The following is a 19188-nucleotide window of genomic DNA, read 5'->3' as shown; positions in this document are numbered from 1 at the left end:
CCTGCTTCTCTGCAGCCACAGGGGGAAGATTGGTGGGCCCAGTGCTGATAGGGGCAGTCTGCATACTTTTCCCGTTTACGTAGCGTTCCCTTTGTAAAGCCATCTCACATAATAGAGCCTGGTCACATGACCTTGCCTGGTCTCCCTCATCCTGTGCCCTTGCTGTTGATCTTTTTAAAAAGTTAAACAAGGGGCTTGACGTTTGTCTCTGCTGGATAGCATCGGTGATGGGGCTCGTACTGTTGGAGTGATTTTGAACCTGAACTCTGTCCCTGTCTTCTGTCCCAGCCGTTGGTGATGGTATTAAGTGCAAGGGCTCAAGGGTAGAACTGGGGACCCTCTCCAGGAGGTCTTGCTGTTAGCAGACGTTTCTTGCTTCTTGCTTTGTGCTGGACACCGTGCCACATGTTGAGGGGAAATGCATGGACGCTCAGCCACGTCTGACTTTATTCAGTGACACTTTCTTCCAGATCTTTCACCATCTCACCCAAACAGAAATCACGACACATTTTTTTCATCTGCCATGTCATCTGCTCTTCCTTTCTCTAATTCCTTTTTCCTCTGTGTTCCCCCAAGAAAAGGGATGAAACGTAAGGTTTGCTGAGCACTTGTTTCACGACTGGCGCTTTTGGGCGGACTGTGAGTTCTGGGTAAATTAATACCGGCGGCCTGTGATTTCAGCCCCAGTGTCTCTCTTCTGCAGACAAGAACCTCAGGGCAGTGGCAGTCAGGTGCTTCCCAGAGACCATTTTAATTTCTCCCTGGCATCTCTTGTGGGCCTCTAACTGGCCTCTAAGGGCTGCTTCTACTCTCTCTGGACAGCCTTGCCCCAGCTGTGGTCACAGGACTGTCCTTCGTGTTCTGAAACACCGAGACCATGTGGTGTTTAACTGAAAGTCATCTTGGAGCCTGAGGACTAAAGGGACTCACAGCCAGAAATGAGAACCTTCTGGTGGGCCCCGTCCCTGCAGATGGGATCCCTTGGCTGGCCTTCTGCGTGACCTGTTTGCCCTGGGCTCCCAGCCTGTCACCTCTTGCGGGGGGGCGGGGGGGGAGGGTGTGTGCAGTGAGGCCCGAGCGTATGTGTTTGGAAAAGTCTCACATGACTCTGAGAAGACTGATCTAGCTCCTTCCCTCTCTTTACAGACAGGAAATTGGGATCCAGAGGGGAGGGTGGGCTTCACTTGGTGGTGTTTCTGCTGGGAGCTCTCATTGCTAATGGAGTCAGGACGGGGATCCTGAGAGGGAGGCTGTAGGTCCAGGTGACCCTGGAGGGCAGAGGACAGTCAGGGAAAGAGAGGACAGGTGTGATGCGTGGTTCGGGAGGTGCTGGATTTGGGGCGCCAAGGTCAGGCCGAGCCAGGATGAGGGATTCGGGATGCAGGTCACGTTTGCCATCGCCCTTGCGTCTGGTGTTGCACAGGGAGCTCTCCCGGGACACAGCCAGGTGAGGAAAGCAGTGAAGACACCACGGGGCTTGGCTCCCGGATCCTCACTGGTCTGCGTTTACTTTGCTCGTCTCCACGGGGTGAGCGGCCGCCTTCCGGGGAGGCCCTTTCTGAATTCCCGGGCTCTGTAGCTGCTCTGCAGTCTAGTTGTGAGCAGCTGTCCGCTTCTCGGAGGAGAGGGCAGAGAGTGCAAACCGGACAACACTCTCAGAGGTGTGCTGCGTGCCTGGGGTTTGCTCTAAGGGTGGAGGTGCTGGGAGCTGAAAGGCTTTTCTGACACAGCTGGTGGCTTCCCTTCTCGTCTCCACTCAGCGCTTAATGGCGGAAGATGAACAACAGCAAAGGAGCCCCTGGGTGTCGCGCGGTGGCACTGGCGCGGCAGGGTGTCCACGTGTGTCCACACGCGAGTCACAGGAAGTGGTTTCACCAGTTCACCCGTTTACCTAGGAGCTCGGATGGTGCTTATTCTTCTAAATGTAAACCACGTGATAATGGATTTTATCACGTCCCTCCTACCACCACACTTTCCCCCGTGTGATCTTATTATTATTATTATTATTTTTTTTTTTCCCTGCGGTACGCGGGCCTCTCACTGCTGCGGCCTCTCCTGCTGCGGAGCACAGGCTCCGGACGCGCAGGCTCAGCGGCCATGGCTCCCGGGCCCAGCCGCTCCGCGGCATGTGGGATCCCCCCAGACCGGGGCACGAACCCGCATCTCCCGCATCGGCAGGCAGACTCTCAACCACTGCGCCACCAGGGAAGCCCTATTATTATTTTTTAAGTAGACTTCATTAGAGCAGTTTTAGGTTCACAGCAAAATTGAGCTTAGCCATTTCCCACATACCCCCGTCCCCCGCATCACCCCCGCCAGCCTCCATCCTCATCAACATCCCCGCCAGGGTGGTGCATTTGTTACAACGGATGAATCTGCGCTGACACAGCGTCACCCAGGATCCATGGTTTACGTTAGGATTTATTCTTGGTGGTGTCCATTCTGTGTTGTTTGTTTGTTTTTCCGTTACCACACTGTCTTGATTTTTGTAGCTTTACAGTACATTTTGAAGTCAGGGATGTCTTTATTTCTTTAGAAAGTTGTCCTTACATTTCCCAGTATTTTAAGTGACAAATATAGAGCAGCTTCCTTGCCTGGTAGGGTCAGTGCCTGAGAGTGTTGCCTGCATGAGGACGCTGTCCTGGGTGTGGGTGAGGCCCAGAACCCAGAGCCTGCTGCCCAGGCCCAGCTGTGTCCCGGCCCAGGGCTGGAGGGTCAGGTGATAGAGCGCCCCGTCTGCTCCACACGGTCTCTCTCCCAGCACACCTTGCACTTGCACTTGCCTTACTCTGCTTGTGGCCTCAGGGAGAACGGTTTCACATGTGTACCATCATTTCTCACGGCTTGGTGAGCGGGTGCAGTGGGCCCTGTACCGCACTTGAGGGAATAGAGGCTTGGGGAGGTTAAATGCTATTCCTCAGGTCGAACAGCTAGTGAGAGGGTGACAACATTACCGACTGGCTGCATGGCCCCTGTCAAATCCTCGGTCCCTCATCTGTACAGGGAGGTACTTTTACTGTGTCACGGGAAGGTTGTTATAAGGACTGAGTGAGTCAGTCCCCAGAATGTGCTAGGACAGTGCTCAGCAGATACTGTCAGGTGAGGTCTAATTCCATCTGTCCCTCTGAGGCCACGTGGAGGCTGGAATAAAGTGCCCTGAGGGCCAGTGCTTCAAGCCTGGCCCCATTGGGAAGGAGTGCGTGCTGGTGGGATGGCCCCCTGCCTTGGCCCTGGTACCAGTGGTTGAAGTTAAGGGCAGAATAGCTGGACACGCCCTAGGAGCTTTCGGGGTTTACATTTGAAAGGCTGAGAGTTGCTGGTGTGAGACGAGATGAGACCTCCAGGCCTGTGTAGGGGACAGTTGAGTGTACAGGCTCCGTTAGGCCGTCTTCGGGACAAATTTCGTGGGGTGAGTTAGTGTCTGGGAAGGGGGTTTTTCGAGCGGTCACACTGTTGCTCTGTAGAGAGATGGGAAGGGGGATTGAGTTTCCGTGTGCGTGGGACCGGGATCCCTGTTAGTGTGCTTCTGACAGACTTCTGGAGAGATCGCAGGTGCTTTCCAGTGACCCCTTTTGTATCCCTCGAACATAACTGCAGGCTGGCTCCAGAGTAAATGCAAGCCTCCTGGGCTCTATGCAGTTACACTGGGCTGGCCTTAGCCTTTTCTTTCCGTGCTGGGCCAGTTGTGCACACGCCATCCAGGTGTCCACTGCCGGCTCTCCTCCCGGCTGTTGCTTCCTCAGGAATGCTCTTCCCTGCCGTTCACCGCTGCACCCCAGGCATCCTTCAGGTCTCCCCTGAGTGTCAGCTCTTCTAGAGGTCCCCCGTCGTCTCTCCACCTAAATGCAGTCCTTTTATTTCTCTCTTTCACGTACTCCTGTTCTTTCTAAACAGCATTTCCCATAATGTGTAAGTACATTAAGAAAACGGGGCAATGATTTAGCACTTCTCCCTCCACCCCCACCCCACCAGGCTGTATGCCCCGTGAGAGCAGAGACCCTGCCTGTCCCTGTGTCCCCCTTGCTGGCACACAGCAGGCGTGCCTGTAAATACGTGTAACGTGTGTCCAAACCTGATGAGCAGCTACATGACATGTGCTCATTGCCATTTATTGAACAGAGTTTGTTTCTTGATCTTAATTTTTAAATCACATGCTTGAAACATGTTTCTTTTGAAAAATGAAACAAATAAGCACACCTCCATGTGATTTGATACTTTTTACTTAGCCTTCTGTTGCCGGAGGGGACATTCACCATCATTTTGTGAAAGAGGTGGGGAGGTAAGGTAAGAGATCAAATAAGGTAAAAGTGATAAATGTCAGCTGGCTGTATTTTTAACAGGAAATAAAAGTTCCTTTAAACCCCATCTCCACTGTTGCTCTGGATTACTTTCAACATTTCTCAGAGAATTAAATGGAATTCTACTAAATCCCCGTACCTGTGAATAAAAGGGAAATTGTCTGTATTCTCAGGACCTGAAATGTATTTCTCTCTGTTTCTGGAAATGAACATTTTCCCTAGCTGTTATGGAAAGTCGAGGTAGGAGCACAGAAATACACTGTGTGTATTTGCTAGTGTAACGGGCTGCTTATTATTACTTTAATCTTACTTGTGTTCCTGTATATGAAGACTTTTTGATCATACCTTTTGCTTAGCCTTTTCCTCAATGAGAGATTAAATTTCCCCCAGGAACTCTTATGAAAGAGAGTGGTAAGGCACATAAGTTTGGTAAAAGGCAGTAGTTGAGGTAATAAACTCTCACATTGCTGAACTTTCTGAATACAAGAGTGTTGAAAATTTTATCACTGGCTCATATACTGCAAATCTGTCTTAAGAATAAAAAGATTCAGATTTTATAGGACGAGCAGTTTGAATCGCATAGAAATTATGATTTGTACACTATATGGTGTTAAGAAAATTTATACCCAGTCTTACCGTAATTGCCTGTGGTAGGAACTGTATCCTTATCTATTAAAAAAAAATCTGCAGAGTGATATGTGCCCCATTCTTGGTATGGTGGGGTGGAGATTAGTTAGGTCAGGTCATTTAGAATTCTGGGCTAGGTTAGTCATGACGTTGATTTCAGCCTTATCATCCTTTTCAGAATCTCTTATTTTGTTTTGGCCTTTGGTCTTTTGACATCGTGGAAATACTGCAGGGACTTGTCCTTCTTTCCTCTCCTGTCATTGTATGAAAAGATTTCTGTAAGATAAAACTGGTAGGATATCAAGGTTTTTGTGTGTGGGTAGGTTTGGTCAGCTCTAAGAATTTCAATTCATAATTATTAGTAATTGTTATTCAGTTAACAGTTTAAAAATTACTATGAAATAATTTAAATATACACAAATCAGAGAGAATAGTACAATAGCCCATCACCCAGATTAAATAATTAATAAGATTTTGCCATATCTGGCTTTATTCAGACCTTTCTTTTTCTTTTGTTTGTTCTTTGTTGAAACATTTTACAGCAAATCCCAGAAATCATGTCATTTTACCCTATATGCTTAAGTAGGCGTGTCTGAAAAATAGGGGCTTTTTCTTTCATCAGGCTTTCAACTTGACCCACGAGCCTGTTAAGGACCAGCTGTGTATTAGGCATCTTACTAGGCAGTAAGGATATTTGGGTGAATAAGACACCATCCTGGCTCCCAAGGAAATTAAGGACTGATGGGAGAAGCAAAGACACAAGCTTACAGGTGCCTCGCTGTGTGTGCCAGATAACGCCTATGGGACAAGATTTGTGCAGGATTCAGTGGAAATTCACAAAAGGGACTTGCCAGCCTTGTAGGGTAGGCAGTGGGAGAGACGGTCAGTAGGCCTATGAGAGGAGGAATGCTTTGGTCAGAGTCTTAAATCCTTTCCCCCAACCTTTCTACCAACCCCCCGGGGCCCCTGGGCACACAGCTCTGGGTGGTAACTGTTTTTGAGCCCTGTTTCCACATCTTCATGAAGAATTTTAAGGTGGAAAATATTTAAAAGCAGTAACTGTTGCCAAAAGGGATTTGGAATAAACAACTCTAAAATCCTGTGATCTTAAAAAAGTACTTTTCCATGGCTGTGCAACCGGTCTCTTCCACCTCTAACTTCAAACACGCTGTTATTTTGGAGGGAGCAGCCACAGTTTCGCTGGTAACCTTTTTTCTACTTTAGCTTTCTGCTTTTCTGTTCTTATACTTCAGAGAAATGCTGTGCTTTTTAATTTCATGGCCTTGGTTGTTGATAATGAAGGCTCATCAAATAGTATTTTCTTGAAAAAAAAAAGTATGCTGTAATTCAAATACATGCCACTGAAAACATAATCTTTTGTCATAGCCTTATTATAAGTATTTCAAAGTGGGTTATTTTAAAAATTGTGTCTTTGCAGAAGAGAGAAAATGTTGGGTTGGCCAAAAAGTTCGTTTGGGTTTTTGTCTAACATCTTGTGGAAAAACCCGAACGAACTTTTTGGCCAACCCCATATAATATAAAGCATTTTAAAAAAACATAAAAAACCGAAAACAACATGTGAACAGGCGCATCATGTGAGTGTGCTTCTCCAGGATAATCACAGGGGAAATGCTTTGGTTGCCCTTTGAGCGTGGTGGTTGAGGCGTTATCTTGAAATCACGAGTTTTACACGTTAGACATGGCTCCAGCGGGCTCATGTGTCGGCCCTGTTGCCAGTGCGCCCCTGAAGCCCTGCTCTGATGCTCTGTGTCTTCTGTCGCAGGCACGCACCGAGGCTGGGCTGCCGTCCAGATGCGTCTGCTTCACGAGCTGGTCTATGCGTCCCGGAGGATGGGGAACCCTGCTCTCTCTGTCAGGCACTTGTCCTTCCTGCTACAGACCATGCTGGATTTCTTGTCAGATCAAGGTGAGTGGATTCAAACTCCAGTTTTCTCCCAGGAAAGATGAATGAGTGCCCTCCTGGTGCTGGCCCCCGTCAACACCGGCCCAGGATCGGGTGGGTGATGTCCTCCGTGCCCTCACCTCCCTGGGCCCCTCTCAACACACACTGCTGGCCCTTCTCGCTGCTCTCAGCCTCCGGCATGGGCTCCCCTTGCCTTTGCCTACGTTTTATAGAATGTAAGTGTCCAAGTGTGACACTTATATGCAGAAGTGCACGATTCACAAGCACACTGCTCAGTGAGTTTTCACGAAGTGACCACGTGGTACCCGGCACCCAGATCGGACATAAGACCAGAACCCCAAACACCTCTGTGCCCCTTTTGGTCACTGCTCCCCTCGCGGGCAGCGTCTGTCTTGACTCTCTGAGGGATCGTGCGTGTCTTTGCCCATACATCAGGGCAACTTTCTTCTAGGTCCTTGCCTCCGTCACCTTCTCTTCTCACACAGTTCCTGGGTGTTACGTGTTTTTTGGGTTTCAGTCACGATCCGTTTATCTCCAGCCCAGGCCCCACCCTGAGCCCCAGGTGTTCTCCTGCTGCCTGGGTGCCGCACAGGCCCTTGGAAATCAGCCCTCCGCTGCCTGTGTCCCAGCACCCTGTCTGCCTGTCCCTCCCGCCGGGTTAGCATGTGCTGTGGGTCCCCTGGGAAGCACTCCTGGGTGTGATGCAAGTGCGGGGCGTTTATTAGAAGTGCTCTTGGGATCGACACCCACTGAGGGGAAGAGAAGGAGGCAGGTCTGTTTGGGCAGAGGGAAGCTGGGCCTCGGGGCAGAATCTGCGGGGGCCTGGGCGGCCCCCGGGAGCTCCGGGCTGGGGTGACCCTGGAGCCGTCCTGCATCATCCCGCAGGCCAGCCTTCTGCCCCCTCACCGAAAGGTCGTACAGGTTCTCGTGGCGAGGTCCCTATCTCCCTGTGGAGGGCACTGTCTGGAGAGGACGCCGCCCAGAGCCTTGGGGGTGAGGCCTCAGCGGGACCTCTGGCACTGGGATGGCCGCGCTGTGTGGAGAGGAGCTGGGTCTCTGTAATCACACACCCAGGGGCTGATGCAGCTGCTCCCAGGGAGGGGAGCACATCCCTTCCCTGAGCTGCTTCCACCTCCCCCTGCCTCACCTGCCTCGTCCTGGACTTTTTTCTCGCAAATACACATCTTCTTCCCGCAGCGGGCCTTTGCCCTCACCCCTTGCCTGCACCTTGTCAGCCATCTCCCCTGGGTCTGCACTTCCTCTAGGCTGCCTGTCACAAGTCCCAGGGGACCCGTCGTCCTCCTGCTGTTCGGTCTCTCCCCTCACGCACTTCTCACGTTGCACCGACAGAGCTGGGGCCTGTTTAGTCGGCCTGTCTTCCCTGCAGAAGCCCCAGGAGAGAAGGAACTTGGTGGTTATTTAAGGTCATATTAATTTGTGATCCGAAGACGCTGGGTCTAGAAGGAGAGAAACTTGGGATATTTGACCCTGTTGAACAGACCGCTGCCTCATAAGGGCCTGTGTGTAATGGTATTTGGTTAATTGGAGTCTTCTGCGAAGAGGACTGAAGTCAGGAGGACCAAGGGTTCCCTCCACTCACCCCAACCTCTAATTACCGTAACCTCAGATCAGTAATTAGGTTCTTCCTGGGCCTTCATTTTCTCATTTGTACAACTAGGATATTACAGGTTGTGTGGCAGGTTGTTATTATTTTAATGATAGTATTTTAATTGATTGGGTGACCTTTCTCCTGGAGAGCTCATGGTACCATTCACAGGGTTGATAATTAACATTTCTAAATACCACCGCATTGAAATGAAATACAGAAGAGAGGAGTAGCCTTCTCCTTGGACGGGAACCCGTCTGGGTGTTTGCAGATGGAGGTGGCACAGTCTGGGGGTTCTTGCCTGCCCCTCCTCATAGGTGCCCCCCTGCCCGGTGTGTGCCAGTGCGCGGGACCTCACAAGATGGGTTCTGGGGCCAATTGTTTTTTGTTTTTTTTTTAGACGAATTTTATTCCAAAGTGGCTCTAGTAGTATCAGAGACATTGATGTAGAGTTTGAATATTGTTTCAGGTAAAGTGACAATGGATAAAAGCAGTATTTCTAGTTAATATATTTTTAGATAATGGGATTTTAAATGTGTGAGTTAAAAATGTAATAAATATTAATGAACTTATTTACAAAACAGAAACAGACTCATAGACAATAGAAAACTAACCTACGGTTACCAAAAGGGAAAGGAGAGGGGAATAAATTAGATAGACAACAATGTCCCAATGTATAGTGCAGGGCACGATATACTCAATATCTTGTAATAAACTGTAATGGAAAAGAAATGTAATAAATATTTAAAATAGGTGTTTTACTATTTTATCTACTTTGAAAGATTTATCAATTCAGAATTATAGGGGAGATTTTTTTTTAAAGGAGAACCACTTTATTTTGAGTAGTAAACAAAACTGCATTTATAACGTAATAAACAAACCTTCCTTCAATTTCTTCACAGTTAGTCCAAAGAATAAAACCTCTGACTTAATGAGAATTTACATTTAACCTTAAATATTCTAAAATCCATCCATGTCAACTTTGGAATTTTAGTCTTGCCTGATACTATGAAATAGGGCAAACCTTGATCGATGGGCAAATTCCTAATTTTTGCTGTTCAGCCTCTTTTCTGGATCTTGCTCTCTGATTCTGCACATTCCAGAGTGTTCAGTGGATTTGTAATAAACTTTCAAGATGAAGGGGAATTTCTTGCTCATTGTTTGCCTGAAATCTTGGCTTGCGTTCATCTTTTTAAACAAAAAATATGCTCCAAAAATGCCCACAAGTTCAGCTAGTAAAACTCCCTTAAAGATCTTCTTTGCCAGTGGATCCAGAGTACAGGCCATCCTGAGGCACGTACTCGCGGGGCTGCTGGGACCAACTGTTTACGTAAAAAGAATAGGGTGTGGGGAGGATGCCACGGTTAAGCCTATAGAGGAGTCCATAGTAAATGACGGATATGGGAGCATCATGGGGGAATTGACAGTTCTTTTCAGAGGTGGAAGAATGGTTTGGGTCATGTTCCATGAAGGAGGTGACCTTGACCTTGAAGAACAAATTGGTGTTTGCCAGACAAGACTGAGCAGAAGGAATAGCTTCAGGTAGCAGGACTTTCTCCAGTTCTGGTGGAATTAAGAGGGTTTGGTTTATTTGGGGAATGTTAGGTACAGTGATTTGTGTGATTCTGTTGTCTGGGATTTTGGGAAGGAAAGTGGATGATCAACAGTAGTGCAATACGATCCTGCAATTCCACTCCTAGGTATATACTCAGAGGTTTGAAGACACAAACCCACATAAAAGCTTGCACACGAGTGTTCCTGGTGGCATCACGCATAATAGCCAAAAAGTGAAAGCGGCATCCATCAATGTCCATTCACTGGTGGATGGATAACGAAAGTGTGGTGTGTCCACCTGCATTTCTCATTCTCTTCCTCTCCCTCATCCCTTCTTTCTTTCCACTTTCCTTCCTTCTTTTGGCTAACCTTTGTTCATCCTTCAGATCTCAGCGTAGATAGCCACTTCTGTTGTTTTCTACAAAGCCGTTCTTGGTCCCTCAAGACTACCTTGTGTTCCTTTGGAACATTCCCACTGGAGTATGTGCTTACCCATCGAGCACTTTCACCCACTATATTTCGATCGCTCAATTAATTGACAGGCTCGGCACTCAGGCAGCAGGCTCTCTGAAGGTGTCTGTCTGACTTGCTGTTTTTCTTGTCCCTGTCACCTAGTGGCTTGTGCTGGCATCCACATAGGGCTGAATGCATTAATAATAAATGCTTTTCCTTTCTTAAAAGTAACTTTATTGAGATTTAGTTCACAGACCACACTGTTTAAAATGTGCCCTTCAGTTTTTTAGTGTATTCACAGCTTTGTGCACCTGTTAACCACAGTCAATTTAAAACATTCATCACTTTGAAAAGAAACCCTATTAGTGGCTAGTTAAAGCCACTGTGGCTGGTTAGTGGCACACTTCAGTACTCACATCCTGTTGAATGCATTAATAATGAATACTCCCTTTCTTTTTTTGGTTTATTTTCACTGTTACTGGGAAGGCTATGGTGAGCCTCTTCAGCGCTTTGGCTTTTCAAGCAGGAGAGAGATTTTGTCAGGAGAGGGATTACTGGGTCAGCCATTCTGAACACTTTTATTGCTGTTGAAACATATTGGAAATTGCGTTCTGAAAGGATTGTTCTAATTATACCTCTGGCAGCAGTGCTGCTCATTCAGTATGTAGAAAACGTTGCCTTATTGTTTTAATTTGTATTATCTGGGTAAGTTGCAAGTTTGGATATTTGTTCTGTGTTCCTGTTTACTAATTGTATCTCTTTTATGTGAGACTCTTTTACAGTCTTCTGACTGTTTCCCTGTAGCTTGTCTCATTTCTTGGGAGGAAGATAGCATCAGGCCACTGTGCTGAGGTCTGTCACGCTTTGAGATGCTAATGAAGTCCTTTGCCCAAAGTCTGTCAGTTACTATGAGAGATACTCATACTATGAAATGTATCTTGTGCCCGTAACATACCTGGATGGTGTATAGCGGGTTTGAAAGAGTTAAGACACCTCCTGAAAGTGCTTCACTTGTTTTTGAACTAAAGCTGAAAGTAGCAGGAAAATCTGTTTTAAACATTTTATGATAGATCTCTTTAGCGTAATACGAAACTTGAAACTGTTGCTGGAACTCTGCGAAATACATTTAACATTACAGAGGATTAGCTCAGACCAACATGTGTGAATTTAACAGAGAGTATGAAGCGCTTTACATTTGACCCACATTGGCCATCCTTCGGTTTCTTGAATACGTCAGGAGTTTTGCTTTTTGGTGTTTTCTTGTCTCAGGATGTTGGCTACACTCTTGCCAGCCGTCCCGCCTTCAGCTCTGGGGTGGGTTTGTGCAGGTGGCTTCCCCATCCCCGCCCTCACAGCATCTTCTGGTCATGTCCCGACTTTTCTTCAGGGCGGGCAGTTTTTATGGCTGACCCTCCACTTCCTCTCTTGATAAATCCCCCTCTAGGAGAGTCGGGCCCCTCAGGGACAGCAAGGCTAAGTTATGGGACGAGGGGCCGAGCTGCCTGGGAAGAGAGGGGTTTCCTCTTTTCTGCCGGGAGAAGCGTGAAGCCCCAGGAACTGCTGGTGACCACACTGGGTCGTGTGGAGAAGAGTCTAGGAGTGGAGTGGACTCTTCCTTGTGTGGTCTTCTCCATCCCAGCAAGCACACCGTAATCCAATCCCTAGTGCCCTAGGGCCTCCCTAACTAGAACGTGCTTTCTAAGAAAGCAGTGGCTCTGCTTGGATCACTGTACCTTTTTTTTTTTTTTTTTTTTTTTTGCAGTATGCGGGCCTCTCACTGTTGTGGCTTCTCCCGTTGCGGAGCACAGGCTCCGGACGCACAGGCTCAGCGGCCATGGCTCACGGGCCCAGCCGCTCCGTGGCATGTGGGATCCTCCCGGACCGGGGCACGAACCCGTGTCCCCTGCATCGGCAGGTGGACTCTCAACCACTGCGCCGCCAGGGAAGCCCCTCACTGTACCTTTGTAGCATCTAAAATAGTCATAGGTGTGCCGGAAATATTTGTGGAATGAGGGAGTGATGGTGGCAGTGATCAGTGACCGCTCAGGAAGTACTCTGGGAGGGGGGTTTTGGAGGGGACGTTGGAGTGCAGTGCTAGGACACTTGTTTTGAAGGTGCATTTAAATAACATTTTACCATGGTGTTTGTTCATACTTTAAAAGTAATATGGAATGGCTGATAGGAATTATGAGGTGATTGATCCCCCCTGCTCACCCACCCCTCACTCCTTGTCGGAGCCTCTGGCCAGATGATTTACTCGCATGGATTTAGGGTTAAGGAAACCCAGAACAGGGAAGAGATGGAGTCTCCCAGGGAGGGCTGAAGGAGCGCTCGTCAGGAGCAGGTGCTTGAGATGGGCCCTGGAGAGTGAGCAGGTACTCAGCAGGTGTGTGGGACACAGGTGAGGGGGAGGTGAAGGGAAGTAGTGTTTAGGGCAGGGCTTGCATGAATGAAAGAGAAGGTGCCGCTGTGCTTGGGCTGAGGGATGCGGCTCAGTCCAGACCTGGGTCTTCTGCTGCTTCGGGCGTGGCAGTGCCTGTCAGGTAACGCATCTCATCCGTAAAGCGGGAATGGACGCCCGGAGGATGGCGTCCTGGCGTTCCTCCCCGGCACCCCTGCGTTCCTGGGCTGCCCGGCTGCAGAAGGCCACAGCCGCGTGAGGACCGTTGCAGGGGTGAACACGGAGGTCCTGCCTGGTGAAGCGGCCTGTCCCAGCCCCACAGCCAGTGGCAGAACGAGCCTGGACCCCTAGCCTCTCAGCTCCTAATATGGGGGAAGGGGAGCCACTTGCCCCGACCGCTGTTGACAGAGACGTTTTCGTTTAACTGCCAAATGACTGCCTGCTTCCACGTGGCCGTTCGAGTTGCTGATGGCAAATGCGTTTCAGCACAGTGCTACTGCCCCCTGGCAGTGGGATGGTGATATGTGTGTATTTCATCAGAGGGAAAAACACTGAGCTTGGAAACAGCTTCAAGGCAGCCTTTGGTGCACAGAGGACCTTGTTTATGGAAAAGGAAGAAGTACCGCTTTGAAAACAATGACAAAGCTGTGAAAACTGCAGTTCAGTTAGGGTTCTAAATGCACGCATGCATACATAGTACACACATACCATTAAAGAGAAATTGTCCCGACACTTGTTAAAATGGCAAGGAAGACTGTTCCAGACAGTTGCAGTAGGGTCAGCTCTGTTGCAGTAGGGGAGAGAGACTGAGCTCCCTCCGAATACAAGGACAAGTGGGGATTCAGAGCCAACAGCAAAGGGAGTGGGGAGTGGACAGAAAATGACTCAGAGGAGACGTCAGGCTGGGGGATTCTGGCACAGTTGGCCTAACAGGGTTCTCGCTGAAGGCAAGCCAAGGACTTAGACGTCAAGGGGGTGGTGGTGGTGTGAGGAACTTGATCAGATAGTGAGGGTGATCGGATATCAAGGGTGGGGAGACTCTCGCTCACCTAATTAAGTGGGATCCTTGCTACAGCTGGACTAGGCGGGGCGAGGACAGGGCCTAGTCTGAAGTAGGGCACTGAGCAGCCTGCATCAGGGAGAGGTTCTCTGTCATTACGCACACAGGTACATACATGCACGCGTGCTTTGTGACCGGGCTTTGACTGTGTGCAGTGTGGGAGCTGGCTGCACGGTACGTGGAGCAGTTGCTTCTGTGTGTGCTGCCGGATCCTGATGCCCTCAGGCAAGCAGTCGGAGAGGCGGTTGGGAAGGGGAGGTGGGTGGGAAGGAAGCACAGACGAGCAGGAACTTGTGAGGCTGAGCTGGACCCCACCCCACGGGGATGGACAGGAACCGTGCTGGTTTCTCAGCACCTCCTAGCCCCCAGCTGCGATGATGGGAGCCCCTGGAGGAGCGGCCACCTGGCCCAGGAGCTGGAGAAGCTGAAGCAGAGGGCCTGGGGGAGGCGCTAGAGGAGCTGGGGGAGGGATGCTGCCTCCACTCCCCCACCCCAGCAGTGTCAGTGGGCGTGCCTGTGCCTTCCAGGTCCCCATGCACGCTGGCTCAGAGTATGCAGGGAAGGGGCCTCTGGGAAGTGTGGATTCAGCTTAGCTAAACGCACACACTGGTGAAGATTTGACTTTGTGGTTTGAAGTGCACGTCCCCTTTCAGGAAGCGGGAGATGAGTCCCCATTGAGAAAAAGCATTCCTATTTTATTTTTGCTTTCCTTGCTATCATAGTTGACATTTTACTTCTTGTTTTAGTACCGGGAACAACTTTTTGTTTTGATTTCTCTTTGATGAGCCCGTAGTTATACATTTAGATGGGCTAGACAGGAATAATTCCTCCGTTTCCTCCCCCGCTTCTTCCTTCTCTCTTTGAAAACTGTTCATCTGAGATTACTTGATGCTTTTTGAACGAGAGTGGATTGTACTGTGAAGAGAATAAGAAAAAATAGGATTGCCAATTCCTTTAAAAATGTTGGTTTTTACATGTAAAGTAGATGAGTTGTGAGTGCAATTGCAGTAGACCCTTAAGGCTCCTGAAGGTGTATTTTAAGGGTTCTAGGAATACTGTGCAGACGATGAAGGACAAGGGAGGGGTAAACGACGGCATTGGGGAGCTCTCCTTATCTCCTTTCTGGAAGTGTTTATTGATCATCTCCGTGACTTGGACACGATGCTGGGTCCATGCAGTACCAGAGGCGACTTTTGGGTTGAGCTGGAGGGACAGCGGCGGCAAGGCTGTGGGGCGGGGCATTGCGGCAGCTGTGCCGGCGGGAGCGAGGTGAGAGGAGTTACGAATGCTCCCCGTGTCTTTTGGCCGAGCAGTGTTTAGTGTAACGGGATGCCCGCAAAGCGTGGGGCTAAGGGATGGCGGGAGATGCAGCCAGCAAGAGAGACTGGGTGGGGTGAGGAGGCCCTTGGTGCCGGTCCTGTGGGCGGGGTAAAGGGAGGCTTATCTGCACGATTGTCACACTCACCTCCTTCTTCATCTAGGGGAAGGAAAGAAGGAGGGACAGAGGTTGGAGGGGTTTCGGGAGGAGCTGGAGAAGCTGGGTCGGGTATTTTGGACTCAGAAACCAGCTAAAATGGAAGAAGCCAAAGCTTGTTACCTTCCACCCCAATCCCTAACCCTCCCCTAAAACAACCTGCAGGGATTTTTAGGTTTTGGGGGTTCCTTAAGTAGAATGGTAAATTTATGTTCGTTACCATCTACGTTTTATCTCTGAGCATCATTTTTGGACGGGGGGAGACCCTGGGTTCAAATGCCAGGGTTATCACTTCCTGCTTTTGTTTCCTTTACACTCCCAGCCCCTTCGAGTCCCTTTGGGTTGTCCCTTTGAGTCTGCGCCTCCGCCAGGTGTGCCCAGTGCCCCTGGGCTTCAGCTGCTACCTACTTCGTCTCCCAGAGCACCCTTCATCACTCAGCCTCTGCATCTCGACCTTATCCGAGGTCCGGGCCTGCAGGTCGCCCATCGCCTTCAGACTCCTCTCTGTTGGCGTCTGTACTTCCAATCAGGGCTCGTTTCCCATCCCTTCCTGCTCTCATGACCTTCCGCTGTGACCTCAGGAACTCATGGGCTGTCATAGCAAAGTCCCCTGTTTCATCTCAGCCTCCTTTTTCCCTGAATGTTCCACTAACCTTGTACTAAGGTAGTGACTCTTTACCACAGAGTTTGCAAATGTGTGGGAATGTTTCTTTTCTGGTAGAACCTTGACCAAGGGGTCTCATTTGTGTTTCACAGGAAGGAACGAGGCCGCTAAATGCAGGTCTAACGCAGGTAAATAAAGCACAGAAAGCGCTGTCCTGCTCAGAATGCCGGTGGCGCTCCCACGGAGCCACAGTGGAGAGGGGGCCAGCTCACTCCCGTAGGCACTGCTTCCCCGGCCACCCCTCAAGATGCTGCTGTTTTTTCCTGCTGCACCCCAAGGGCCTCGGGGCCTAGAGGTGGCAGAGAAGTCCTTCCCTATTGCTACTTCCAGGCAGTCCTCCTTGGAACCCCCAGCTCCTCACAGCAGGTGTGCTTCTCCTTTGGCTGTGGCCACTGACGTGCTCTGGTCACTTCTCCCCGCTCCTGGCTCACCCTGTCCTGCAGCGTCGCCACTGTCTGTGTCCTGGTGGCTTTGTCATCCACTTTGAGGGTCCAGTCAACACCATCCTTATCTTCTCCGTCTATGTTTCCTCCTGGTGAACTCACAGGCCCAAGTCTCCAAGAACTCTCTGCCCACATGGCTCTTGTATTTATTTCTTATACGGAGCTCCAGACCGGAGCGCCTGACTGCCTACCCATCCCTCCCTGCCCCATCTCAGCACGTGGCACCACTCTCCGTCCTGCTGCTCAGACCACAGACGGTGAAGTCAGTCTCGATCCCCTTTCCCCCCATCAGACCCCATATCTAAGTCCTCCTCAGGCAGTCCTCCGGGTTTTACCTCCCAAACATCCCCATCCGGCCCCTTCTCCCCACCTCTGCGCTTAGAGGGGCAGTCTGAAACCACCCCCCGCCCCCATCACTCAGCTGGGTGTGGATTTGGTTCTTTGGTTCAAATAAGGCTTAGCCCTGGGGGAAATACATTTTGAAAGAAAGTAACGCTCAGCCAACAGTTAACTCAGAATTTACAGGCCCAGTTCCAGAGCCCCGCCCTGGACCCAAGAACTTGCATTTCACAAGGACCTGGGGAGGCCAGTGCAGGAGGTGTGCTCCGTGGGCTGAGAAACGGGCTTTGATAAGAACAAGTTGTTGGTGGGGAGTTTTTCACTGGGCCCATTTCAGGGTCTTTGCCTCTTTCTGGAAAGCAGCCTCCCTTCTCTCCCCTCCGTAGCCACCGTTCACTGGGTTTGGAGTAAAATGCATAGAGTCACTGTTGCTGCCCTGGCTGCACTCAGAGGAGTTCCTGCCTTCTTTAGTGCCCCTGCTCGTGGGTAGCAGATCCGTGAGTTGTAGCAGGGCCAGTGAGATTTCTTATGGATTCTACAGTTATTCGTGTGAAAGCTCACGTAAAGCGATACAAGTTGTGTCACGTTTAGTTAGAGATGTGGTGTCACGTTTTTATTGGGAAGAAGGACGCTGAGGCTGACGTGGACTCTGAGGGTGCTGATGCCCTGTGTATCAGCCCGACAGCCGCCTATGAGGGCGTTGAGGTGGTGACACAGGGCAGCGCAGCGTCGGGCGCAGAACGGACTGGACAGATGGACACACCTCCTCCGCGTGCCCCACCGCCCTGCACTTTTTCACTTACCGTAGTTCTAGACTGTTGTAAATTAAAATTACTTTTCTGGCCATCTTTTATAATCCTGGGTTTTAAAATATCTGTTCTTCACATTTTTTTGAATTTCAGTAAATTGTAAAATGGCATTGAAAATAAGAATGCATTATTTTACTAGATTTTGGTATCAGACATTATGGGTAAAATAACATGGCTATAAAAATTGAAAGTCTCCTACAATATGGAGGAGATATTGAAAATATGCAGGGTTTGGGTTTAAAGCCCTGTGTGTTGTGTCTTGTTCCCGCCATGAAGAACATACAGGCCTAGATTTGAACTTCTGTCCTTTGGCTTCATAGCAAAGCATAAAGAGCTACAGCATGAACCCTGCCCAAAGATGAAGGCCATAGTTTTTTTCTTTTTTTTGCGGTACGCGGGCCTCTCACTGTTGTGGCCTCTCCCGTTGCGGAGCACAGGCTCCGGACGCGTAGGCTCAGCGGCCATGGCTCACGGGCCCAGCCGCTCCGTGGCATGTGGGATCTTCCCGGACTGGGGCACGAACCCGTGTCCCCTGCATCGGCAGGCGGACTCTCCAACCACTGCGCCACCAGGGAAGCCCAAGGCCATAGTTTTTATATTGTGAAGGCATATGTATTATTCTGCTTCTTGCTTTCCATTCCAGACATGCTCTTTCCCCATTGCATTTTATCCCCACGGGGTATACGTGGTTTCTTCTGGAGTTTTGAGTTAATATGTTCCATTTTTCACCTGGGTGGAGGAGGAGGCGGGCTGAGCACATGAATTGTTACCTTGCAGAGTCCTGGTGGGAGCTCTTCAGTAAAGAGCTGTCATTTGTTTCTGTCGCAATTTATACAGTCCCTTTTGTTTGTTCAGAAATAGAAGAGGTTGAACAAAAACCCAGCAGAAATGAAGGGAAGCTTTTGACTTCCTTTAAGTTGTGTGTTGACGAGATAAATGCTGTGTAGGGCAACATAATAAGTACCTGCTAATAAAATGCATTCTCAGTAGAGCAACCACACATGTAAAATAATGAGGTGAAGAAAAACTATCAGTATGTCAAAATCCCCAATATATTAACTGCATTTACTAGTTATGGGAAAATACGAATTTGCCAAGTCGTAGGTGAACCAAAGTAGAGCATCCTGGGGTGGTACCAAAAGGGGCACTCTGCACCTTCTCGAAGGATTTAGTCTTGTGGGACACCGTGGTCTAGACGGTGTACACTTTTCAGCAGTGGAGTGGGGCCTGCTTTGCTGCTCACTTGTCCACCATCTGCTGCACCTAGTGCCAGCCTGCCACTCTCTCGGGCAGGCTGCCATTTCTGGTGCAGGATATGGCGACACATTCTAAGGACGCACCTTGTCTCCCAGGTCGTCCTTTCTCATCTCTCTTCCACACAGACTATAAAGTGATCTTCCCAAAGCAGATATTTATCCATAGCAATCTATGTGTGAAGGCTGGACAGCTGGAATTGAGACTTTTTTTTTACCCCCCAAACCCCAGCCTAGCATAAAGTCTGGCTCATAGGGGCTCAATACGTGCTTGTTAAATCGA

The 19188-nt window shown here is 49.5% G+C and overlaps 2 protein-coding genes across 4 annotated transcripts in view; one reads left to right on the top strand and one right to left on the bottom strand.

Moving 5' to 3' along the window:
- TRAPPC9 (trafficking protein particle complex 9) overlaps positions 1–19188 on the top strand; it is a 515410-nt gene that overhangs the window by 65385 nt on the left and 430837 nt on the right. For all 3 annotated transcript variants that reach the window (XM_032610159.1, XM_032610157.1, XM_032610158.1), the window contains one exon: positions 6709–6852. In XM_032610159.1, the coding sequence (XP_032466050.1) occupies positions 6709–6852 (144 nt within the window). The remainder of the gene's footprint in view (positions 1–6708; positions 6853–19188) is intronic.
- LOC116742486 (protein CEBPZOS-like) lies at positions 9500–9742 on the bottom strand. The gene has a single exon (XM_032610161.1). It carries the CDS (start codon positions 9740–9742, stop codon positions 9500–9502), a length of 243 nt encoding a protein of 80 aa, XP_032466052.1.

Source organism: Phocoena sinus, chromosome 17 (genome assembly GCF_008692025.1).
Source record: "Phocoena sinus isolate mPhoSin1 chromosome 17, mPhoSin1.pri, whole genome shotgun sequence".
Classification (NCBI taxonomy): Eukaryota; Metazoa; Chordata; class Mammalia; order Artiodactyla; family Phocoenidae; genus Phocoena; species Phocoena sinus.
The sequence above is the reverse complement of the archived record's forward strand: the minus strand, read 5'-3'. Positions and strand labels throughout refer to the sequence as shown.

Excerpts from the sequence above, each read along its gene's own strand:
- LOC116742486 (XM_032610161.1), bottom strand. The coding sequence starts at position 9,742 with ATGGCCTGTACTCTGGATCCACTGGCAAAGAAGATCTTTAAGGGAGTT.